The 22,792-nt window shown below is 42.5% G+C and overlaps 3 protein-coding genes across 20 annotated transcripts in view; 1 reads left to right on the top strand and 2 right to left on the bottom strand.

Moving 5' to 3' along the window:
• Positions 1 to 7,943, bottom strand: part of LOC109995105 (peripheral plasma membrane protein CASK-like) — a 40,389-nt gene extending 32,446 nt beyond the window's left edge. For 5 of the 17 annotated variants that reach the window (XM_065951729.1, XM_065951734.1, XM_065951732.1 and 2 more), the window contains exon 1: positions 6,894 to 7,942. In XM_065951729.1, coding sequence (XP_065807801.1) covers positions 6,894 to 6,958 — 65 coding nt within the window. In that variant the 5' untranslated portion in view covers positions 6,959 to 7,942. Of the gene's footprint in view, positions 1 to 6,893 lie in introns of all 17 variants that reach the window. The other 12 variants (XM_065951727.1, XM_065951726.1, XM_065951731.1 and 9 more) reach the window with 4 other exon arrangements.
• Positions 7,944 to 10,824: 2,881 nt separating this feature from the next.
• On the top strand, positions 10,825 to 13,506 carry cenpl (centromere protein L). Its single transcript, XM_020648716.3, has 5 exons — positions 10,825 to 10,927; positions 11,732 to 11,906; positions 11,994 to 12,248; positions 12,480 to 13,058; positions 13,147 to 13,506. The coding sequence occupies exons 1-5, from the start codon at positions 10,857 to 10,859 to the stop codon at positions 13,219 to 13,221; spliced, it is 1,155 nt and encodes a 384-aa protein (XP_020504372.3). The 5' UTR covers positions 10,825 to 10,856; the 3' UTR covers positions 13,222 to 13,506.
• Positions 13,507 to 14,210: 704 nt separating this feature from the next.
• Positions 14,211 to 19,740, bottom strand: LOC109995111 (FUN14 domain-containing protein 1). 2 transcript variants are annotated; one of them, XM_020648717.3, is made up of 5 exons: positions 19,668 to 19,740; positions 18,267 to 18,435; positions 17,963 to 18,038; positions 17,494 to 17,628; positions 14,211 to 15,069 (listed from the first exon to the last, which is right to left on the bottom strand). In XM_020648717.3, exons 1-5 carry the CDS (start codon positions 19,690 to 19,692, stop codon positions 14,992 to 14,994), a joined length of 483 nt encoding a protein of 160 aa, XP_020504373.2. In that variant the 5' UTR covers positions 19,693 to 19,740; the 3' UTR covers positions 14,211 to 14,991. The 2 variants fall into 2 exon arrangements, with proteins under 2 accessions (XP_020504373.2, XP_020504374.2); XM_020648718.3 differs by having other exon boundaries at positions 17,500 to 17,628.
• Between the last annotated feature and the right edge of the window lie 3,052 nt (positions 19,741 to 22,792).

The raw sequence follows: 22,792 nt of genomic DNA, 5'->3' as shown, positions 1-22,792 counted from the left end.
ATTATCTTTGATTTTGGACAATCTAAATTTCCCTCGGGATCAATAAAGTATCTATCTATCTATCTATCTATCTGAAGCAAATGTTACGAGTGGCTTCCTGCAGCAAAAGCATTTTTTGTGTCACGTTTGTGTGCTAAAGATTGCATCTGCGAGGGGAGAAACTTGCATCATCAGTCCATTAACAGCGATAAAGCCATGAATGAAAATGTAAATGTCGTCCAAGCAATTTAATTATCCAACTCGGAATAAGCCAGAGGACTGATCACTTCATTGGGTTTTTTAGAGTGAGTCGCACATCCCAATATTCTTGGCTCTAATGAGCGCCGCGGGGCTGAAATAAAGAGCACTGTGACTCGGATAGAGCTCCTCAACAACCTAAGTCCTATTCAAACAGAATCATTACACACACAAATGGAGTAAATTGCCTCAGCGCTTTGCCAACACTTCAACTAGAGCTGAAATCCCAAAAACAGGCCTGTGGTCGGGGCACTGTGTTCACATCACATCATCGTCACATATTTACTGAGTAAACTTCAGACAATGGGCAAATAATGAGAAGGGCCTGCGCCGCCGACGGCTCCACGGAGGCTTGTGTAATCTTCCAGTGGAGCTAATCCAATGAGAAGTTGAATTGACACCTGACCTGCCTGATCTCCCTCTATTTAAACAAGACTACTAAAAACCACAGAGGAGTCGAGTGAACATTTACATGCACGCTCGACGTCCACATGTCGCTTTGCTGCAAACCTACATGGACGTTTGCGTTGCTCTGTTGCCATGCCAACCGTAAGCCCCGGCAGAATCAGAGGCCCGACTTGCAGAGAAGTTCAAATATGTCTCACTTTTTCTTCTTTGGCTCTTGGCTCTGAAACCTTGCAAAAAATCTAAGTGCTGCCAGCAACACAAAAAGCACATCTTACTGCAGAAAATAATGAGGAGAAGACAACGGCAGCGCCGAAGGAGAGGATCCCAGCGGACAATGGGTCCTTGTCTTAGTCCTTTTGTGTTCTTTCACACAATCAGAAACCAAAGTGCTATGCTATCAAAAAGACCAGGAAAAAGCAAATCCTTCAGGAAGGCATGACCAAAGAGGGAAATGTCCTGAAATCACACACAAAAAATGTACGTTCTCTAATGAACTTACTGACCGTCTCTCAGTAGAAATCACCCTAAACATGGCTCCTGTCACAATCCTCACAGGCGATGATGTCCCCAGGGCTCCCGATCCCACCCAGCCAGACCGCTCCTCTTTGAGACAAGCCGATCAGGGGACAATAATAGAAGACGTCACTGAGCAACAATGGGAGCCTGAAGGTGGGACGGCTCCGGATAATAGGGTTTATGTGCGAGTTTGAAAGGAGCCGGAGTCAAAGGTTACGACGAGACACGCGAGCGCACAATAACAACAACGTCGTCAATCGCTGTGACAGCTCATACACTACACGGCCGGGGCTTAAGGAACAAACTAATTAAATCAAACTCAGTAGGGATTACGTCATCTCACCCACTCTCCATTACTGTATTTTTCAATCGGATTGACCTGATTACATAATGCTGATGACACTTTTTGTCTCAGTGCCAGGTTTCTTTTTTTAAACAACACATAAAACTTGTGACCTGGAGATTTCTGATTAAACAGTTGGGCTGGGTAAAAAAAAACAAAATGTTGATTGGATTGCAAGGGGGGCATGTTTGAGTGTGTATGGGTCGAAATAAACCTTTAGGTCTTCACTTTGAAGTGTGCATACGGTGTGTTCAAAACATGTCAACCAGATGAAGGATTTAGTCGTTGGACATCTGGAAGTTTAATGATTAACAATTAGAGATCATGATGGCTGCAGCTCAGCAGTCAAAGAAGTGCACCAAAGAGTGTGTGTGTGTGTGTGTGTGTGTGTGTGGGGGGGGGGGGGGGGGGGGGTGATTGGCTCCTGGTAGAAAACCTAATTTCTAACCCCCCAAAAAATGGGTCGATGGTGCCTTCCATTTATCTTGGAATTCAGATGTCAAGGCAGGGAATGGCACTTTGGTTTGTTAGCTAATTCCAGGTGATAACAACACACTAGGCGTGCAAAGGCAACAACACGACAAGTCCACAGATAGGACAGTGGATAGAGTAGGAAGTCAGAGAGAGAGAGAGCGGGAAAGGAGCCACAGGTTGGACTTGAACCATCCAACTATACCCTCTGTACATAGGACGCAAACCCAATGGCTTGACCATCGAAGAATATACAATAGATCAGTAGGAGCTAGAATCAAGCTTAGCTCATTGAAACAAGCAGCTGGGCTCAAGTCCATCTGGATGTCCTGTTTCTGTTTCAAGAGCGTCCGACAGACTGATGTATTACATGTTGTTTGTGTTTTTCTGTAGACCATTTTAAAGAAAACACAGTCCTAGATTTAGCAAATGTCAAATTCACCATCGTCTCAGCATCGACTTGTTTCTCTAGGCTCTGATCATTATCAGAATACTCTTCAAGCCTGCAGCGTTTTTTTAAATTATATATTGCGATAAATATTTATTGTTATCGAGTTAGAAATTCATGATGATCATAACTTTTTTTTTGGCATATCATCCAGTGTTCAGTGAACAGATCTAGTTAGGAAGTCTAACAAAAGACAGAGTAATGAAAGCCTGGAGGAGGTCTTCATGATCAGAACACTATTGTCAGCCAGTTTAACCCGATGGAAAGGACAATTATCACCTTGCCTTTGATCCATTTTGTGAGATAAATCTGCCTCTCCCCTTAGGTGACAACATGGTGCCAGGAAAGACACCATGGAAGGTTTTAGGATGCTTTCCTGTAGCTGTATTTCAAATTTGACTGAGTAAACACCATGATGTTTCCGCTGTTGGCCATGTTGTCCACTTCCTACACGAGGGTGAAGACAAAGCGGGAGATGGCAGAGTGCTGCAGTCAACGTCTGCTGGCATTATTTATACCCTCAGTCTCAGGACCATCCCATTCCCAACTCCACTTGTCTCCATTGATCTGCCTCAGCATCCTCCCCACACACCCACCCTGGGGCCTGAGGAAAAATGATTCCCCCCCACACTACACTACCCTACCCCCCTTCTTCCTGTTACACATCCCAAGACACCAGGACTCAACACACTTGATCCATCAAATGCAGTTTCACAAAGGAAGTGGCGGGATGAGAGGGATTCTTTTCTGTGACATAAATGTGACATCTCACTTCTTTGCTAAAGCCTAAGATTACCGATTACTCTATCTATACTGACCCAACTGGACTACTTGAACAAACCCTGCCCAGTGTAATTAAGTGGCTCTGCTCATCCTGTGTATGTCAGTGTTTGCTTTTGGCTGCAGTGGGTCAAAAACATGTACGATGAAGGCCATAGATGTCTAAAACCAAACTATTCTTCACACTAGTAGAGGCCGATATTGCAAAAGAAAAACATGATCTTGGCTGTTTTTTAACAACACCTATATTTGGATTCCACTCTCGGTTTGAAGAGTGTCCTGACAATGTCAGAGACTTGAAGAAACCAGACAGTTCAGAGTTTATTAGCATGCACTAGAGTTGCACATTCTTTTATTCTCAAACGGATAGTAAATCAAACAATTTCAGGTTTAAAAAAAAAATCATTCATTCGTCCACACTCTTCAGAGGAAACAGGGTGTCCAGGCGGCTCCAAGAGAAGCTTCAGTTACTGATGGGTGTTCCTCATTCACATGACTGTAATGTAAACGGGTTAAACCGCAAAATTAAGGAGTTCGGTATTGAAATCAGAGTCTCTCTGAGGCTCTTCAACAGACGCAGGTCATCAGCATCCACCTCTAAAATTAACTGTTTCCAAGAGCTCAGTCAGCTTGACTTTTGGGAGGAAAAAAAGTGTTAAGTGCTTTTTGTTCATGTGTCAAATTATTTGCAGAGGTCTCCTCTTCTTTAGAACAAACAGAGCACCTGAAAAAACAAAACTTTAGAGTTGCTTTGGGTTAAAAGTTAGCAGGACAACGCTTAAACCACGCCTTCAATCACCTTGACAAGCCTACTTATACCGAGCCGTTCCACTCCACCACGTTTGTCTCACTTCTTCAACCCTCCCTCCCTCACCTTCCCTTCCTCTCATGAATTCAACCTCCTTCCTCATCCCTTCATCTGGACTCATCCTGAGTCTCCCTCTGCCCTGCAGTCAGTCCATCCTCCCAGACCAGCAGACACACAGCATCCTCTTCCATCATAATCATTATCTTAACATGCATTCATCTGTCTCGTCATTCAAACGCTCATTAAATATCTAAAAAGCATATTGTTGTGGTGCGGTCCTCGCTAGTGAAGTGTCTCTTGGTGGACATAGGCTGTCTTCTTGGGGGGGGGGGGGGGGGGCTAGACTTGCTGCCACAAGCATCCACATAATTCATGTCATTTTACTATTTTGGTCAAAAATGTCCTTCATTTGTGGAGAAAAATGGGAGCTCACTCTCACTGATGCTTTCATGGCTCTCGTTTGCCCCTCTCTAGAACACACCCACTTTCCTCATCAGCTGCTCAAACAATGCTTTCTAGTGGGGAGTGGGTGTGTGTGCTTCAGCTGGAAGCAAAACATCTGCTTGTGACCGTCTCTGCCGTGTGATCCACGTTCAACACAAAATGTCAACGGTAATCTTTTCAATCAACTTAAATGTTATCAGAACCACTTTATCAAATTGTTTTATCACCTAGGACCTTGTTCAAACCGTTTCCACGTCAACTCCTAAAGTGGTTCATTGTGTCAGTTACTGGAACTCTTAGGTAGCCGTCCCGGTCACACCATCAATTAGTAACCAAGCAACAGGAAGATTGTGAAGAAAAGGACAGAGCCTGAGGGTCTGCAGAGAGTGTGCCTCTTTCCCCTAGCTCAAACTTAATGGACCCTCAGACCTCCAGTGAGTTAGGCTTGCAGGGCGGGAGGGGGGAGGGGACTGACTGGAAACTGAGGACTGTTATGGGCCTGTCAGTCTTCCAGTAGGAGTGGAGCAGCCATAAACTGGTATAAATAAGAGACATGAAAACATGAAATGAGGCTTACAGGAAGTTAATAAGAAGGTGAAAACTTTATTATTATTATTATTATTATGCACAAAACCAACCCAGCTGGTGGAGGCCTGGGAGGAAGAGAGGAGAGAGTGATGCTTGAGTGGAGGCTTCCTGAATGAGCTGACGCCTGCTGGTTGACTAAAGCCCCGCTTCCACCAAGAGGTCAGCTATGGTTCAGTACATTTTGGTACGGATCTTGCTTGTGTTCCACAGCAAACCGTACCCTTACACATCCCTAAATCACAGCAGCGTGACATTAGACGGCAAATAAATGAAGAAGAAGAAGAAGAAGAAGAAGAACGTGACACAGTAAAGAAAGATAAATGATTCCTTGGAACGTCTGCATGCCGGAGGTTCTCCATGGGGCGGTGCTATGCGCTGACAATAGCAAAGAAAAAAAAAACAGCCTTGAAATGACTCTCCAAATCCACAGGGTATTGAAACATAAAGCTTTTTATGTTTGTCTTTTATTGCCCGGGGAGTGAAGACTTCTTTCGACCAATCAGTGGACTGCAGTGTGTCTAGCAGCGACCTTTAGGGTCATATCGGAACACTTGGCACCCCAACAGAAGGGTACCAAAAAAGTAGGACGGGTCAGTTAATTTTGGTACCCTTCCTAACTTTTGACAGTGAAAACGCCAACAAATGTGTAACGAACCAAACAGAACCGGACCGCTTGGTGAAAACGGGACTTAATGGTTACACCTATTACTGATGTTCTTCTTGACTCTGTTCATTGGCTGCTGAGCCAGAAAGCTAAACCTAAACCATGTAGGCAGGGTAGACTTAACATAGAAAGTAACATGCAGACGAATGCATGACAACATCTTACATTGGTCTTATCTCCAGGGGTTTACACAAAGACACAATCTGTGTGTACCTTGAAGAGTGCTTGACCAGCTTGCTCCTGTGAGCAGGAAGAGCTTCTGTCAAACAGGGGGATTAGGAGAGGGAAAATCCTGTTTTCCGACACTCTAGATGTGCAGCCAGATGATTCTCGCACATGTCCTGTGTTGCAAGCAGATTGCCAGTCTGTCAGCTATCAAAACAGCGCTAATTCATTCACCCGCTGCAATTAAAAAGGCATTAGAGCAGAGGTACAGTCGAATCCTGAAGCCTTTCAACAACACAGTGCATTTTAAAGACAATAACAAGACAGTTGCGCTCCAACTTCTCAGCCTTGTACGAGAAAGGTTTGTGATTCACTAAGGTCGCCAACATTTTGGAAACCAAGTTCTTCAAAACGATACGACGTGTGTTATTGCAATGCAAGATCAAAAAAAGACCCCAGTCTATTTCCTTTGACAGGTGTGCAGAAGAGGAGTGAATCCATCAACAAACAAACAAAAACAAAAAAAAACTCCGGCAGCATTTCAGTACTGAAACATTGCCAATAGTTGTGTGCAATTTAGTCAGTGTGACGGAGTTTGTCTGCAATTTTTCTAACACTTAAAAACCCAATATCAGGTCTCCAGGAGTTCTGTTTTTGTTGCCTTGGTAACAAAGCAGTAGTAGACATCATGTCATTTCCACGAGAAGCACAGCAAAGTTTAAAATTCTGATTTTAGTGTGGACAATCCTAGTCAATAATGCAAATAAGAGAGGAAGGGGATGCGTGATTGTTGATGGGGAGCTCATCTCACCCATGCAAGTGAACTTTCCCCCCCTTTTGGAAGAAAAAAAAAAAAAAACCCGTGCAGGCCTTTTAACATCAAAGCGACACCCAGTCACCAAAATGAAGCATGGGGCGCTTTGCAGCTGTGTGGCAAAAAAAAAATGAGTGAGGGGAGGGAGTGAGGAACACCCAAAATAGTCAAAAGACAGCCAAACAAGGAAAATGGTTCATTACTTACTTGCCAATAACCTCACACAGCTCGTACACATCCTCGAACAGCACGTCGTCGTCCGCCATGGTCATCCGGGTTACGCGAGGATGCTCTCCTCGAGGTGTCCCACCCACACTTTGCTTATGAAGAAATCAATAAAAAAAAAACGTATTTTTCTCACCACACCACACCACAGTGTCAGTAAGCACACGCTCGGAAAACAAGAAACCCCCCCCCCGCAATGTCAGTGGCAGTGGAAAACCCACTCGGTAGTCCCGAAGTTAGCCACGTTAGCCTGGCTGTCACTCCGCGGCCCCACCTTCACTTGGAGCGGCTCTCTCCCCGGTACGGCTAGCCCAGCAGCAGCAGCGAGCTAGCAGCTACACGGTGACCACAGAGCAGCGGACCCCGGGGCGTGGAGATTTCCTGCAGAAAAAACACCCACCCCCACACCCCCCTTTTTTTTTTTGCATGCCTCGGGTTTGACTCTCACTGCAGGGTCACAGCCGGGATGCAAGTCTCCCTCGGCGGCATCCACAAACGCTCCCCCCCCCCCCCCTGCCGCTGCTGCACCGCAAGCTATAAGAGCTAGCTATCGATGGAATAACCGGTTTTGCCTGCGCCGTTATGGCGCCGTGCACACCCAGCAGATGGCTTATCCCGCTGGAAAAACGTAATGACACCGGGGCTGCGGTATGCTTCAGCTTCCCGAGCCCAAATGGAAGACAGTTACGTGCATACCGACGTCTATATGTTGCATACACCGTGTATATTATATCCAACACAGCCGAACCCCCCCCCTCTCTCTCTCTCTCTCTCGACCACCGTTGCTCCAGTTCCTCCGCTGGCTCAAGATGCTGCCTGGCTGGCTTTGACTGGCTGTTCCTCCGACTTCCAGAAACGCCAGGCTCCTCCCTTTTGACGTCCGGGAAACTGGGCCGGACGGACCCGAAATGGCACCGCGAGAATATGGGGCCCGGGTTCTTGTTTCAGGCTGTTTCTCGAGCCAAGATGGCGGACGATGAGGGTCCGATTTAAGGCGCAGTTTCCTAATCTCCTCCCGACGGTTGAATCCAGCGTTGCTCTGCGCAGGCGTCGAGCATCCCAAACCCCCATCACCTTACGTCAGTCTTTCCCCTTCTTATCTCCATCCTTTTAACATCCACTTTATGGCTTTGTAAATGATGTCATGTGATAGGAATCCCGTATTTCCCAGATATGTACTATCAGCTATATTACCATTGTAATAACCACGGAGGACATTAAAAAAGGTTACACTACAATTTCCAGTGATTCTCACAGATTCCCAGGTGTCCTCAGGGAGGTTCCTCTTAACCTCAGAAAGATATAGGATGTTATAACATCTCTTATTTTATTCAATTCTCCATGATTTTATAATCTGCAGCTCTTATCCCCTAGGTATTACTAAGATTATCTAGGAAATCTCAAGCTTTTTTTCTCTTATCTAAAAGGCAACTTTTTTTTTTTGGCCAATGGCCCGAGAGAGAGCCGATTAGTGTGTAATAATGCGAGGATTAAGTCGATTTGCTTTCATGTAATCTTTGTGCAGGTGCAGGAGTTCCTCGGGAGCAGGTGGCAGGTGCAAGGGAGGGACGCAGGTGCAATTTTCTCAGGTGTGGGGAGGACAGGCCCTGAGATGTGTCAGTGGCGCCCCCTGGAGGTGATGGAGAGAATCAAATAAAACCCAAATGCATGATTTAGAAGATCAATTCTGTCATTTAAACAAATTATGAGGGAATGAAATATCTGCAGATTTTAATTCACAATTCGACCAAATAATAATAGATTTTAAAAATCAATAAAATTAGTTAGTTTGTCCCTGTGTGTACGTTTGTATCGAGACTCTGTCCTGCAGTTTTAAAAAAAAAAGTATAAATCTTACCTAAAACAGACAACCTGTGGTGTAGTGTTGCCTGAAGAAGTGTGGGTATGGCTTGTCCAAAAGGGTAAACAGCCCATGTTATAAACCATGACTTGTAAGACTGCTCTCGCATATTAAGTCAGTGCATACTCGAAGACAGAGCAGGGTTATGGGAGGGCCGTCCCTTCACCATCCTAGGAAATAAAAATGACTACACCACAGCACCAATTCCACAATTGTACACAAACACTGTCTGACAGTATAGCGTCATAAATGAATATATACTGTACAAAATATTGCTTTATTTTCATTTCCTCTAAGCCTTATTCCACACGAGTCAGCGGGACGCCTCATATGTCTTTCGCGGCCTGTTTTTGAGAAGTTGAGGAGAATTCTCCTCCTGTAAACAAAAAAATATCTCACAAAAGTGCAAAAAAAAAGATTTTTTTTTAACCTGGCAAAATGTTCTTTAAATTAAAACTTTATACTTTTAGTATCCCAGGTTTAAACAGACAACAGATTTGTTTTTTTAAAGAGTCAATTTTGGACTAATTTCTTTCTCTCTCTCTCTCTCTCTCTCTCTCGCCCTCGCCCGCCCATAAGAGAGCTAACCAAAACTGAGCTGGAAGAACTGTAGATGAAGTGCCTCAAGGCAATAAAAGTTCCCCGGATCAGAATGGTGAACTCCTCCATGCACACAGGAATAAACAGAGACATCTGGTGCCACTAGAGTGCGCTGTGCTCGTACGGCTCACCTCCGCAGTTTCCATGGTGCACCATCCCTTCTGCTCACACATCATCTGCAAGCTTCACCCATTGGTTGAAGCCCCACCAGCAGCTACCCACAAGCTGATTGGCTGTCGATGTGGTCATCATACTGTATATGTATGGCAGTGTATGTGCCATTGAGCAGCCCCTCCATTCAATTCACAGGTGTGTGCGAAACACACACTCGTATGCACAAATGTTTACCTCAGGGCTGAGAACAATGACAAGCAAGAGGGGGAAAAGGAAGATTAGATATGAGAAATAAGGGATGATTTACTCTTTGAAAAGGACAGAAAGAATAGAGGGGGAAAAGCGGGGAAGCAACATACGTGGGGACAAAAAAGAAAAGAGCACAGTTTCCATGGTAACAGGGAGGGGATGGTGTTGGTGAATCTTGTAGCTCATGAAACATGCGCATGCCTCGACACAAATACACAGGGTTTTTTTGGCCACTTGACAAACCCATACTTTAGCCTTCACATTAAAACACTGCACAATGCCTCTGAAGTTTCCAAAATGTCAGAAATACAGCTACACAATCACAACATATGAGATAAGATGAGATAAAGCTTTATTGATCCCACAACAGAGAACACACAGTATGGTAAATATTGTAATATCAAATGATATGCAACAGTATCTGCTCATTTAATCAAGTACATTCAATTTTAGCATTCTTATTGAACCTCATGGTTGGTTTAAGGGGTGTGGATGAATGAGCAATTCATGCAGCTTGAATTATCCTCTTTTCAATAAATGATTGAATAGTGGTAGGATATGGAGGACTAAAAGTGCCAAAATGAAATATATAAATATATAATTAATTAAATCATTAAATGTGTCATCAATTATTTAATATTGGAAATAAATCAATAAATATATAAATAAATATATAATTATTTAATTAATCAAATGCACGTGTTATTAAATAATTAAATAATTATTTAAATGTGTCATTAATTATTTAAAATTGGTAATAGATAAATAACTAGATAAATAATTTATGAAATACATAAATAATTAAATAATGTTTAAATAATTATTTAAAATGTTCATTCATTCTATGTAAAAACACATTATTTATTTAATTATTTCATGTTTCCTGCTCCATAGTAGGAAATATAGTAGATAAGTGCAGTCTATTTAATAGTGATTTAATGTTTTTTTCATCTTATAATTTACATTACTTTCTTTATTTTATTATGTACAGATTAAAGATTCGTAGTAATTGTTTTTCTGTGAACAAAAAAAATAATCGTTAAAAACATCTCAGAGTCCACTTCCTGTTTGGGTCGCTCTGATTGGCTGTTTCTAAGCGCGCAGACTGCTGGGAAAGCGCGATGTTCAAATTTGTTTCCGGTTTTTGTGCTGCTGCGGCCGACACGCCAAACATGGAGCGACATTGTACCAGGTAAAACTTAAAATCCTCGACTATTTCGATATTTATAACTGTATTTTCTTGAGTTATGGTTTCGTTCACGACAGCAGCAACGGGACAATTAGCAAAAAAGTATGTTATGGCTGCACTGCCTCCAAAAGTACGCGTTCAAGTCAGTACGAAGAGGCTGTACGAAATGTCGTTTGAAAATCGTGTAATTTAAAGTTGTTTCGCTTCTCTTTTAATAACCGTACTTTGAAAAATGTTTGTAAAGACATTTTAGGTATCTTTGGCTTTCGATGTTTAATTCGGCAATCATCCATTAACAAAAAAATACAATGTACCACACGAAATGTCCCAGTTTATGCTTTTAATGTCTTAACCTTTCACAATAAAACAGCTGAAGGAAAGACACACCTTTGTTATTGGTTTTGTAATTACAGGCTATATTTATAACTGTATTTCATGTCATATCATAAGAGTAAACATGCAGAATTATGAAGGTTTACGCTGTGTATGCTCACTTTAACATTTTCCTTATTGCTTCTGTTACAAGGTTGTGATAGTTTGGGAATTTCCATTAGATTTAATTTATAATTCGTTGTTTTTATTTTGTAAAATGCTTAGTTTTAGTTAGTTTTGTAATCCGAGAAACTTTATTTATTATTTGAAATAGTGACAGTGCACATTAACGCACTTAAAACATGTAAATATGGCAGATTGTGGCTCGTTTCCATCTGTAGTCCCTTTGCAGGTTGCTGCGTCACATGTATGCAAAATGACATAAAACCACAACAGCACAGCATGCTCATGTGATGGATTCTGTTTGTTTGTCAGTGTCACAAGGACTCCCCTCAACAGCGTTCGAGTTCAGAGGAGGAGCAAAAGTAAGAGCTACAGGCAGTCAATCCGCAGCTGCTTAGGTGCAGCGTCACGGCTCGTTTTGACTCCGGCTTTGACAGCGCGCAGACTCAACACCAGCAGAAAGGCTCCGAAGTCACTTGATATCACTGTGAGTCGAATCGGGACGTCATTTTCTCTTCTGCTAAACTGATCCCAGATAGGTCACGTTCTGCCTCGTCGTCTTTCCCTGTCCTAGGAGAAGGTGAACCCGGAGCAGCTGAGCTTGCTGGTGAAGAAAGAGTGGCAGCTGTCCTACGTCACCCCGCTCTATCAGTTCAGACACACGCAGCTCAAGAGCTACTCCCGGCAGCTCTCGGCGTTTATCGCCGCGGAGAAGCAGCGGGGGCTGGCGGTGGAGGTGGAGGGAACGCATGGAAGTTTCAGAGTCTCCTTCGGTGTGGTGCAGGGGATGTCAGAGGCGGATGATGACGCTGAGACTGTGCTCGTACAGGTAAACACAGCATCTTCCTGGTATCAGTATCGGCACCAACAGTCCCACATCGGTAGGTGTCCCACATCGGTAGGTGTCCCACATCGGTAGGTGTTCATGAAAGAGCTGGGTCTTTAGCTTTTTCTTAAAGGTGCACAGGGACCGGGGGGAGGCGGCGACAGAGGAGAAGAGTCTAGTTAGAGACTTAGGGTCCTTAATCTTAAGTCTGCCTTGTTTCCTCTCCCTCCTCAGATCTACTCGAAGCCTCTGTTCGCCGTAAAGGACGAGCCCCCGAGGGCAGTATGGAGCGGCTGGCTGACCTGCATCAACGGCAGCCCCGACTACCTGCGCTCGCTCCCTAAAGACTTCACCTGCATGCCGCTCTTCTGCAGCAGCGGGGCCGACGGCCTCACCTCTTTGGTTAAATCTTGGTTCCAGCTGACCTTCGACTGCTGTTTCGGCCCGTTGGAAATCAGCCACACGAGCCTCCAGTGGCTGGTAGCTTTGTGGACTAACTGCCACACAGAGTCCGCCATCAAGCACCTGAAAATGATGTGGACTGTCCCCGCCGCTTCTCCGCTGAAGGTCACATACACGGTCAACGGGCCGGACGCCTGGCAGCTGTGGAGCAGCGTGAGGAAGGAGCGACACGACGGGAGCAACAAAGAAGAAGAGGAGGAGGAGGACAGTATCGATATAGAGGAGGTGATGAGGTTCATGCAGGACCTGAAGAGCCACTTTTACAGACACTTCAGGACGGATCTGTCGGCGGGGAGCCTGGATCAGGTCGCCACCGCTCTGGGATCGGCGAAATCCAGCGGCAGGATCAAGGTGCGACGTCTGACGCAAACAGCTCTTTCTTATGCGAAGTAAGGAAAAGTATAAAAGTTTGACTTACGCTTGTTTCCTTTTGTTTCAGATCGCCAACAGCAAGTACATGATCACCACGCTGACGCTGCTGACGGAGTGCGCCCTCCTTAAAATGCCCATTTAAAGGCACGGAAAGACAATTTTTACGCAGATTAATTTTTTTTTTTTAACGTTTCTTTTTTCATGACATGGCTTGGAAGTTATATTTCCTTTGATCAAGTGTAGTAGAGTCACATCTTCCAGCATTTCTACTTCAGTAATCCTGCGACCATGATGCTCATTATTCTGCCGCAACATGCTCAGGATTCCCCCTCGTTGTAAATACTTGTCTTTGTAAATATTCTTCTCCAGCTGTTCTATATTTTACTCTCTTTTATAGTTGTAAATAAAAGCACAATTTCACAAAGAATTCAGGGTTGTGATTGGTGCATATCTTATGAGTCGCTGGGCTGCTTACTAATCCAACGATCAACGAGAGAGAGAAACTAAATGAAGGAATTCAGGAGCTGTGAATATTTGGATGTTTTAAATCTGGCATGATGGAGAAATAAGTGAGTGGATGAGTTTGTAGAGTTGGGTGAACAGCTTGGCTTGGTGTTTGGCTTTTACTCTGACTACGGAAGAGGATGAGGGCCACTGAGAAACATTTTTTTGGATTCTGACTTTAATCTCAGAATTCTGAAAAAAAAGTGGGAAACACAACATTTTATTTTTCCAGTTGCCCTCATCCTCCATACTGCCTTTTGCTCCGTCTTAAACAGATTTTTGTACTTTGCTTTTTGAATTCAACCGTGCTTTTATTTTGAAATTAAGTAAGGACCTTTCTGGTAGTTTGAAGGAACCACAGGAAAAGGAACCCAAACATCTCAAAGTGAACGGTAACAAAGGTCGATGTGTGATGTCATGAGGTGGGTGTTACTTTGTACTCGTCAGCTGAGCGGTCTGAGAGTTTGTTTAAGAGAAATGAGATGTTCAAAGACGCAGCAGTGTCGTTTTTTTTTTTATCATTGTGACGCTGAGGAGGGCTATCTACGGTGTGTCTAAAGGGACAAACTAGATTTGTTTCACATTAGTAACCAAGCGCCCCAGAAAAAGAAAAACATGACAAAATAATTCAAAACATATCAGGAAGCTTTATTTTGAAAGAGACACTGAACTGCTTCATACAGCTCTATTAACAACATTACAATGAGGAAATATGAGCACACAATCTGCCAGTTAAAGACATAACAAGCACTTTCAACCCTGAATAAAAACGTAACATATTGCATCGGTAACAAAAGGCAAAAAAAATAAAAATAATAAGCAACTTGTGATCAACTTCAGTGGACACTAGATGGTTAATATGAGGATATAACTCGGCGTCTCTTGGTGTCCAGCTCTCGATGGGGGTAATTAAGGTGCAGCAGATGCTCCCCGGAGCAAGGGATTATGTAGAATAGAGGTTATTCACAGATGGAACATTTAGATTAAATCTCATGATATGTATTTTATAAACGAGGGCCCGACCGATTCGGGGTCCCACTCTGGTGCCCTCCCTCTTCTTTATGTTAGATTGTTGTTTTTTTTTTATGTGTGGGTATTTACAGCTGTATTTACAAAAGCAGCGCCCATACGTGCCAACTTCCAGAAAGTCTTCACAGTTCAGTCCAAGCACCCAAAACATATCTCACCTCGGGAACCCTTTAGCATGTATTGATTGACACCAGGGAGTAGATGGAACACAGTAAATGCCACTGTCACAACAGATCATGCGATAATGTTCAAAGTAACCCCCTCCCCCCCCCCCACACTCCCTGGTAATGTGCAGAAAAAAAGTGGAGCTGAGAGGTCCCATGTAGAGGGAAGTGACCCATGTAGTTCAAAGTAAGTGAGTGGAGTGTGTGCCGCGGCTTTAGGAGGCCAAACCCAGGAAGAAGCCGCCGACGAAGCCGCTGGAGAGGACGATGTTTCTTTTAATGAAGTCTGTAGCCTGCACGGGAGGGAAGAGAGAGTGGGTGAGATCTTCAAAACACAACTCTCTGTTCACTAGTTTGAAGAGTAGCAAGAAAAACTGTGAAAAGGCGCTCTTAAAGCAGAATTCTTGGATTTGAAGCCTGGACTTAATTTCACATATTTTGAAGTTTAAATGATGAATATTAACCAGCTGTTCTCTCTACCCCGCCTGAAACAGGACCTCCGGGTGACGCAAAACAAACACAGCATCTTCTGCCGTCCTCAAGGTAACACAAAGGATTTTGTCAGAGGGGTTTGGGTGAGTGTGAAACATAGTCAAACATAGTTCATGAAAAAGTGTTTGTGTGATGAGGACATGATTGAGCCATGATTTGATTTTGAATTTAAATTCAAAGCTACATCACTCTCTGATTTTAGCCGGTATGGAGTTCCAAAAGTGTGTCGCTCTAATAGAGACGGCTGATTTGCCAAACTCAGAGGATCTGTGCTGTATAACACAATCTGTTGGCACACCTAGTTGTTCTTCCTCCATCTGCACGCGGTGATATGAACTCTTTTAGTGGGGAAGGAGCCAGACCATTAATAACTTTATACACTCGACAAGCATCAGCAAGACCCACAACATTGTCAAAGGTTAGGAGGTTATACCTCTGAATGATGTTACAGTAGTGGTAACTTGTTGGCTTTTTGTCCAGTGCCTTGAGTATTTGCTTGTACAGGGTTTGGAGAGGGGCGAGTGTTGTTTTACCTGCTTGCGACCAGCTTGTGATACAATATGACATGCGTGAGAACATCATTGAGTGCACATATAGCTTTGCTGCATGAATGGGTAACTGGTTTTGGATAAACCTGAAGTTCCTTAGGTTAAATGTTATAGTGTTACATAGTTGTTCCACGTGTTTCTTAAAAGACAGTTGCGAGTCTATTAGGATTCCTAGGTATTTATAATGTGAGACTGTCTGTATCCTTTCACCGTTTACACTGATATCTGGTTGAAATCCATTTTTCCTTATATGTATATAATGTATATAAAAATACATGCAAGCTCTTTTGCTCACATTAAGTGTGAGGCACATTGCTGACATTAATTTGCTTGCAACTTCTTCCCTGTTTTTACCATGTGTGTAAATGACAGTGTCATCTGCATACATCTGGATTTCAACTTCTGGGCATACAAGTGGCAGATCATTGACATACTGAATAAAAGAGGTCCTAGGATTGAGCCTTGAGGGACACCAACACAGCAGTCAACAAAAGATGAAGTCCTATCTCCAACTCGTGTGCATTGCCTCCTCGTTGCAGCAGCCATTTCAGTAGAATATTTTTTCCTAAAGCCAAATTGCATGGGATGAAGCGAGGTTTGTCCTGAGTTTAAGAAGTCAGTTAATTGTTCTGAAACTACTTTCTCAGCGATCTTGGATACTATTGGCAAAATACTGATGGATCTATAGTTAACTACATCAGTTGGATCTCCTGTCTTAAAGATGGGGATAACAACAGCATGAGGTGTTCAGAGTGTCACGTTCATACTGTGTGTTCAGAGCTTAGGATGTGACATCTCTTGCCTGCGCCCTGAAGTTAAGAGTTCACACTCAGACTGAAGGGGGTCCAGAGGGTCTGCTGTAATCTTGTTGGCAAAGCAATCTATGGGAGCATTCTTCATCTTGTAGTACCAATCAGTGGTGTAGTACTCGAAAATCAGTCTTGGTCTCTCAAGACCGATCTCATTACTGAGTTTAAAAGGAACACGGCCCTTTCTAAAAGGACAAATCCCTTCAATTCTGGATCCTGGAGAAAGTGGTAGCTAATAAGCTGTGTGACTTTCTCCACCGGCTGGTGCTGGTGTAGACCAGCTCTTAGTTATGCTGCTATAGGCTTAGACTACCGGGGGAATTGGCACCTTGAGCTCCTATCTCGCTCTCTCTCTCTCTGTGCATATACAGAACATCATATTACTGCATGTATCTATCTGTAAATCTCAGTCACTAACCACCTACTTTCCTGGGAGCTCTTGAGCTCTCTTAGGCTCCTCGAGATCGTTGGTTGACGGCCTGCCAGAACAACCCCCCCCAGATTGTTGATGGACGGCTTGCCTCCCCCACCCGCTTGCTCCCTATCCCTCTTCCTACATCTTATCCCATCCCCGGTTACGGCTGCAAACTCGTCTCGGAGCACTCTCTGGTCTTGGGTATGTCTTAGTTAGTTTGAGTAGTATCAATGAACAAATCCAGAATTCTCCTTTAAACTTGCTGTGTCACAGTGAGCAGCTGTAGTATTGCTTACAGAACACTAGAGGGCGTTGCAGGTTTGCAGATGACAGAATAAAACCCCAACCAAAACAAGCAAGTTGATTAAAAGTCTGTCGAGTGCAGGGTGCTTATTAACCAGAGTGCATTGAAGGAAAGCAAAAAAAGCAAAGAGCAAGCTTTGTTACAGGTACCTTTACCTCCTCAATGAATGTGTTTATTTCAGGGGCTGCTTTGTTTGCTTTCTTCTTCAGGTGCTTCTTGGCTTTGTTCACGTCTTTCTCCACCTTCTTCCAATCCACCTGCACGTAGCCGCTGTGATTGGCGATCTGAGGGAGAAGAAAAAAATGCACGATTAGAAGGTAGCTGCTCTCTGACCTCATTGCTCTCCTCCTGTGCTCCTGACCTCTCGTTTCGTCTTATCAGCCGAGTTGCTCTGTGCTATATCGCACCATCTGGCGGTTTACGACACGTCCCACTGACACACAATCTGTGCTTTATTGACATCATATAGAGCGGTGTGCAAAACAAAAAACAAACTTCTGCACAAAAAAATCAAAATGCTATGTCTGTCTTCTGTTAGCAAGGAGGGCTTCTCCAAAAATGAAGATGTAGTTCAAGTGTGAGTACAGAGGGTTTATGAAGCTCAAAAGGTGCACTTGCCTGTAAAAGAAGAAAACCTCCTCCAACAGCGGTAGCAGCTATCTTCCCAACTCGCTGGAAAAGGTAACCAGCACACCTAGAGAGAACACAGGGATATTAATGGAGACATAAAAGTTAGACGAAATAGTACAATCACATGTGTTTGTGGTTTCCACAGTGTTTGTCCGGATACTTTTTTATGATCCATGAGCAGTGGTGATACTAGAGTCTAATGGGGCCCTAGGGAAAACTTAATTGTGATTCAGAAGGTCACCTATAAGATCATTATTGTTGTCTTGTCTTGATTCAGATGTCAGTGCCTTACCATCCAGTCACCCCTCCCATCATGATCTGCGTGGCCACGGAATACTTCTCAGCAATCGGCCCGGAGTTGTTCCCAAACACCCGGCTCCACCACTGGTGTCTCCGGGCATATTCTGTCAGGTCCACGACCTCATACACCTCCTCTTCACTCTCGGGGTCATCCTGACCCGCTGTTCACATTTTTTGAAGAAAAGATGGAGAAAAAAATCAAAAGGCTTTCAATTCAGTAACAGCAGCCCTTCAAAAAAAGGTATATGTATATACCGGTGTTATGGTAAGAACTGCATCCCTGAAGTGTTAGAAAACAGGTTTTTTTTATATATAAAACCGGGTATTTGTGAAGAAGCATTTTTCATAAGCTTGCATAAATGTCACCTGCAAACAGTGTTTGACTCTGATGTGCATATACGGCAGTGTAGAAATTGTGTCTGCCGTATACATTGTTTTTGGCAGGCATGCATTTCTCGACATAACACCGGTATACATTGTTTTCGGCAGGTATGCATTTCTCGTCATAACACCGGTATACATTGTTTTCGGCAGGTATGCATTTCTCGACATAACACCGGTATACATTGTTTTCGGAAGGTATGCATTTCTCGTCATAACACCGGTACACATTGTTTTCGGCAGGTATGCATTTCTCGACATAACACCGGTATACATTGTTTTCGGCAGGTAATTTCTCGACATAACACCGGTATACATTGTTTTCGGCAGGTATGCATTTCTCGACATAACACCGGTATACATTGTCTTCGGCAGGTATGCATTTCTCGACATAACACCGGTATACATTGTTTTCGGCAGGTATGCATTTCTCGACATAACACCGGTATACATTGTCTTCGGCAGGTATGCATTTCTCGACATAACACCGGTATACATTGTCTTCGGCAGGTATGCATTTCTCGTCATAACACCGGTATACATTGTTTTCGGCAGGTATGTATTTCTCGACATAACACCGGTATACATTGTTTTCGGCAGGTATGCATTTCTCGTCATAACACCGGTATACATTGTTTTCGGCAGGTATGCATTTCTCGACATAACACCGGTATACATTGTCTTCCCCCAAATATCGATGTGCATGTAGGCCTCCTACAACTTAAATTTAAATAACTTAAATAAACTAAACCAGAAGGTGACCTGTCAAAGCTATTAAGCCTATTAGAAGCAACTAGAAGCTACTTTATCCCATATAAATTAATTGAGACGCTAACATTAGCTGCCTAGCATCTAATGGCTACCAATCCATAATAATAGAATTCATTCAAGATTTTAAAAAGCGTAGAGGTAAAAACGCTTCACAAACACTAAGCGGTGTGAAAAACAATGTCAAAAAGTCGATATTCTTAATGGTTATTACGGCGTTGTTGTGCCTAACATAATAACGAACCTTCTCTGTTATCCACCGTCGCCATTTTGGAGAGACTGATTATGTCACAGGGATGTTGACAATGTGAAGCCACGCCCACTTCGTGACGTCAGTTCAAACCATAGACTAAAAATAAGATTCGTATTATAAAGATATAAAATATAGTATTACCGTTGTTATAATATCATTATAGATTATTATTGTTGTTACAATGGAATAATTGATTATTACTTATACTAAGTTTTACTATTTAATTCTTTGTCTCTCTTTATTTTTATTTTATTTATTTATTTATTTATTTATAACAATTTTTTTAATTTATTTTTTACAAACACCCATGTAGGTGATGTAGGTTTGTTTGTCTTTTAATCTGAAACATTTTTCTCTAAACTCGCTGTCAGTCTTTTTATATCTGTGAATCTGTAGCTCTGGATTTATCAACAGGAAGTGGAGGGCCTTGTTATATTTTGTTACGTATTGCATCTGACGTAGCGTAGCATGTGGCTTAGCATTAGCATGTAGCCTGTCGTCTGTCTGCAGCTGTTACTGAATGAGGTATTTTAATCGTCTGCAGCCGGACACCTTGAGTATTATGAGTGTCACACTGCGCTAACTTTGTCTGTTTGGTGAGGGATGTTGGATTAGCAGAGTTTAATAATCCAGTGAGTCAGATCAACAACTAACCACCAGAGGGCGCCCTTTCTATATAAAGTGATTTATAAACAATAAAATGCATTTATTTTCAACCTATACCTTTTAATTAGAGTCTTGCATCATTGTTTGCTAAATGATTTATATTAAAGCTGCATTTTTTACCTTAGACCTTCTCCTAGTAGCAGAAATTAAAAGGAAACATTTACAAGTTAAAAAGGTTCTTTTAAAATTCTTCTTCCTTGCCTTCATTTTATTAACTTTCATATGCTCATAACTCTAATAATGTGTGCATGTATGGGTCATTTACTGCGCTAACTTTGTCTGTTTGGTGAGTGTGACCCTCATTGTCTTTGAATCATCAGCTGCAGGGAGCAAAGAGATGGTCCGCTACATCGAACGAGTACATTCAACGACCCGTTTGATTTATTCACCAGATTGAATAAGGAGTGAAAACCTTGAAGATTAAAGAAAGAACCCTCAACCTAACTTATAAACTTCCTGTAGCAGTCCCTGAATGACCTAGATGCAGACAGTGAAATTTCCACATCAATTCTTTCTTGGTGTTAACATATCATAAGTCATCCAACACTCTTCAGGACGGCATAGTTTAAGTAAGTCATTAGAATGGTTATAAGTAGTAAGGCAGTAAGCCAACACACTCAACTAACTTTAATCCAACACTTCAAAAAAAAAAAGTGTCTGGAAAAGAATCTCCACACACTTGATTTTCTTTTTCATAGTCCTGAGTCCTGATAAGATTTGAACCCACAACCTCCAGACTCCAAGTCCTCCATCTATCTCTTGAGCCACAGAGACAGACGCAGACTGTGTTTCTCCTGCTGGATCTGAATGTTGTTTCGTTCAAGTCTAACATTTTATATTCTTTTTAAATATATGTTAAATAAATGATTTATATTTATGGCCTGCAGTGTCCAGACAAGAATAAACAGCAGCAGCTCACGACTTGCTTATGCAGCGGTCTTGGACGTAACATCCCGTGTTACAATGATAAACATAGTAGTGTCTGTCATGACGCTGTGACGCCCTCTGTCTGCACTTGTTTGGCTTCCTGGCTTGAGTCAGGAAGGCGATTAGTCCAACTGGGTACACCTGAGTCCATCAGGACTCTGCTTAAAAGTGGCTTCCAGTCTGACTTGTCTCACCTCTCTTTCTCTCAGGCCTCCACCAACTGGTTTGCTTTTGTTCACACTTTACAACCCTACACTCATCCACACATTGCATTCATGACTGTTAAAAATGCCTAACTTGGAATTATCTGTTTGCCTAACCTGTTGTTTTCTTTCCCACCAGGTCTGAAGTGCTTGTTTCGGGCACATATGGAGGGAGGCGTCCACATGAAATTGTTTCTTGGCTCTTTTCGTTTTCTAGGTCTTAGAAAAGGAAGAATTTGTTTGGTGGTTGTGGGAAAGGAGTAGCATTTGTCCTTGTTTTGATCTTTTCATCATTTTGGTTTGAGTGACGTCTGACTGTTTGGAGTTTTGTGGTCTAACGTGTCTCCCCTCTCTTTCTCCCAGGCCTCCACCAACTGGTTTGATTTTCTTCACACTGTACAACACTACACTCATCCACACATTGCATTCATGACTGATTTACATAATTATGATTATTTGATAATAAATTGACTTCCTTTTAAACCTTGTTTCACGTGTGATACCCTTCATTTGTCACTTACTTTGAGCCAGTTTGACACATCCTGCAACAACTCTAAAATGAAGGATGTGATGATTCTTTTAGCAGAATATATAAAATATTGAAATTATCATATTCACTTTTTAATGTAAAAACTACCTCATGTTTACTTCAGCATCTTTGCACCATTATCCTATTTAGCCTTGTACATATTAGTCTTTGCTTATATTTAATATTCTACCTTTGTACAAAGAGAGCACAGTTTACAGAAGGGCTCACACTAATGTGGTCGCTACAAATGCGTGTTAAGCGGACATGTCACCGGGATGTTGACAATGTGAAGCCACGCCCACTTTGTGACGCTTGCCACGTCAGGTCAAACCAAACGCTTTGATTGGGCAGCAATTTGGCGACGTTATTGCCAAAACGCAGCAACTTATTCTCAGTAAAATATCTATTATTTAGATTAAAAAATATTTGAATAGATTTGTATTATATACGAGTTACTTTTCTTTATATTCATCTGCGTATTGCCGTTGTTATAATATCATTATAGATTATTATTGTTGTTACAATGGAATAATTGATTATTACTTATACTAAGTTTTACTGTTTCATTCTTTGTCACTCTCTCTCGATATATTTGTTTTTGCAATGTTGTAACAAACAGTTTAAAAATAGAAAAGGAAGTAACTTCATGAGTAATAGCAGATTAACATGATGTTATAGGCTCCATGATACCCATGTGTCAAATACCAATAATAATACAAATAACCGAATATGAGATTGTATTTTATGTGGGAATTTTCCAGAGAACGAACTTCCTTTACTTTAATTCAAAT

The sequence above is a fragment of the Labrus bergylta genome, chromosome 24 (genome assembly GCF_963930695.1).
Source record: "Labrus bergylta chromosome 24, fLabBer1.1, whole genome shotgun sequence".
Classification (NCBI taxonomy): Eukaryota; Metazoa; Chordata; class Actinopteri; order Labriformes; family Labridae; genus Labrus; species Labrus bergylta.
The sequence above is the reverse complement of the archived record's forward strand: the minus strand, read 5'-3'. Positions and strand labels throughout refer to the sequence as shown.

Bases quoted from the DNA above. Each gene is read 5' to 3' on its own strand.
- cenpl (XM_020648716.3), top strand. From the start codon at position 10,857: ATGTTCAAATTTGTTTCCGGTTTTTGTGCTGCTGCGGCCGACACGCCA. The intron at 10,928-11,731 runs GTAAAACTTAAA...TTTGTTTGTCAG, and splicing joins ATGGAGCGACATTGTACCAG to TGTCACAAGGACTCCCCTCA. The intron at 12,249-12,479 runs GTAAACACAGCA...CTCCCTCCTCAG, and splicing joins CTGAGACTGTGCTCGTACAG to ATCTACTCGAAGCCTCTGTT.
- LOC109995111 (XM_020648717.3), bottom strand. From the start codon at position 19,692: ATGGCGACGGTGGATAACAGAGAAG. The intron at 18,436-19,667 runs GTTCGTTATTAT...AAATGTGAACAG, and splicing joins GACGGTGGATAACAGAGAAG to CGGGTCAGGATGACCCCGAG. The intron at 18,039-18,266 runs GTAAGGCACTGA...TGTTCTCTCTAG, and splicing joins ATGGGAGGGGTGACTGGATG to GTGTGCTGGTTACCTTTTCC.